This window comes from Sinocyclocheilus anshuiensis, unplaced genomic scaffold (genome assembly GCF_001515605.1).
Source record: "Sinocyclocheilus anshuiensis isolate Anshui unplaced genomic scaffold, SAMN03320099.WGS_v1.1 scaffold193, whole genome shotgun sequence".
In the NCBI taxonomy this organism is placed as follows: Eukaryota; Metazoa; Chordata; class Actinopteri; order Cypriniformes; family Cyprinidae; genus Sinocyclocheilus; species Sinocyclocheilus anshuiensis.
The window spans coordinates 346,692-348,028 of record NW_015536468.1 but is presented as its reverse complement, the minus strand read 5'-3'; the positions used below and the strand labels follow the sequence as shown (position 1 = coordinate 348,028).

The 1,337-nt window shown below is 36.1% G+C and overlaps 1 protein-coding gene across 1 annotated transcript in view; it reads right to left on the bottom strand.

Annotated features, from left to right (window-relative positions):
• The window catches only part of cgasa (cyclic GMP-AMP synthase a), a 10,907-nt gene that overhangs the window by 6,340 nt on the left and 3,230 nt on the right, over window positions 1–1,337 (bottom strand). Inside the window, exon 2 of the mRNA XM_016493088.1 lies at window positions 327–549. Within this exon, the coding sequence (XP_016348574.1) occupies window positions 327–549 (223 nt within the window). The remainder of the gene's footprint in view (window positions 1–326; window positions 550–1,337) is intronic.

Sequence of the window (1,337 nt, the reverse complement as noted above, 5' to 3'; positions counted from 1 at the left end):
GGCATATTGTTGTGTTCAGATGTTTGATTTCTTGTTGATTAATGCGCTAAAGAGTTGTTTCTCCCAACTTGATTTACAATTTACGCTTATATTCGTGTCTGTAAATGGTCGAAATTGCTGCAAGTTTTTTTATTTTAAAGGCTGGTTCCAACAGTTCAAAGTCCAACAAAGAACTGGAGCTAGATAAGTGTAAAACGTTCAAAATATTAAAAATTATATTTCAAAATATACGGATTAAAACGTTTAAGCTTAAATTAAACATAATATATTATGAGATCATTAAAAGATTTACAACAACAAATAAATACTTGTTTATTTGGACCTACATGGAAGTTTCTCCACAGCCTTCTTGACGGCATCTCTGAATTCACTCAGCATTTCACTGGCCTGAATGGTCTTGTCTTCATTTAGGAATCTGTCCAGAGGATGTCTTTTCGTATGTCGTTTCAATGCAATACTGTAAAATGCTCCGGCCTCATCAAACTCCTGAATGTCCACTCGCTCCACAGGAATAGTCATCATCACATCAAATTCATCTGGTTCACAAATCTAAAATGTGACAGAGCAGATGTTGGTTGCTTTGAACTAAAGCTTTTTTATGAGCGTTGGCATGGTGATTAGAAATGTCAAGACCATATAGGCCTAATCGGCTATATAATTGTAATATTCCACAAACGTGTCCGAACATGAATATTCTTTTACTTCTCTCATGGAATAATTGGATATGCCTGCATGCATTTATCATATGTTGTAATTTTGAACAGTGATTTAACTCCGACGTTCAGAGCCATGTCCTTAAAAAATAACAAAAGTGTGCAATGAAACAGGCCAGAAAATGCTTGATTTTTCACATATGACAGGCATCTGTGAAAATGCAAGCGTTTACTGGCCTGTTTCTAATTTAATCTCACCGAGTATTATCTTTGTTTGGACATGCTCTGATGTAGGTATGTCCTGTTATAGATATTGGGCCTCATTTATCAATCTAACGTAGAAACGAGCGCAGATCCGTGTGACAGAGTTCAAGTGTGATTCATGAAACATTCGTATGCCGCCAATCTCATCGTACGAATGATCCTATGTTGATAGCCTATGTTGATGTAGCCTAAACATGGCTTTATACTTCACTCATGTTCTAATATCGTGTAAAGTCCTTCACATGTGCAAAAAATGTTTGTTTGGGTGCTGCACGCTGATTTTACAATGGACCTTTTAAAATAAACTGTAACTTTTATGTTTGGTTGACAATAACAAAGATTTTAGTTTGATAATGAATGGCTGAAATGTCAGTCAACGGTAGAACTAATGTGTGTGTGTGTGTGTGTGAGGCGCCTGTG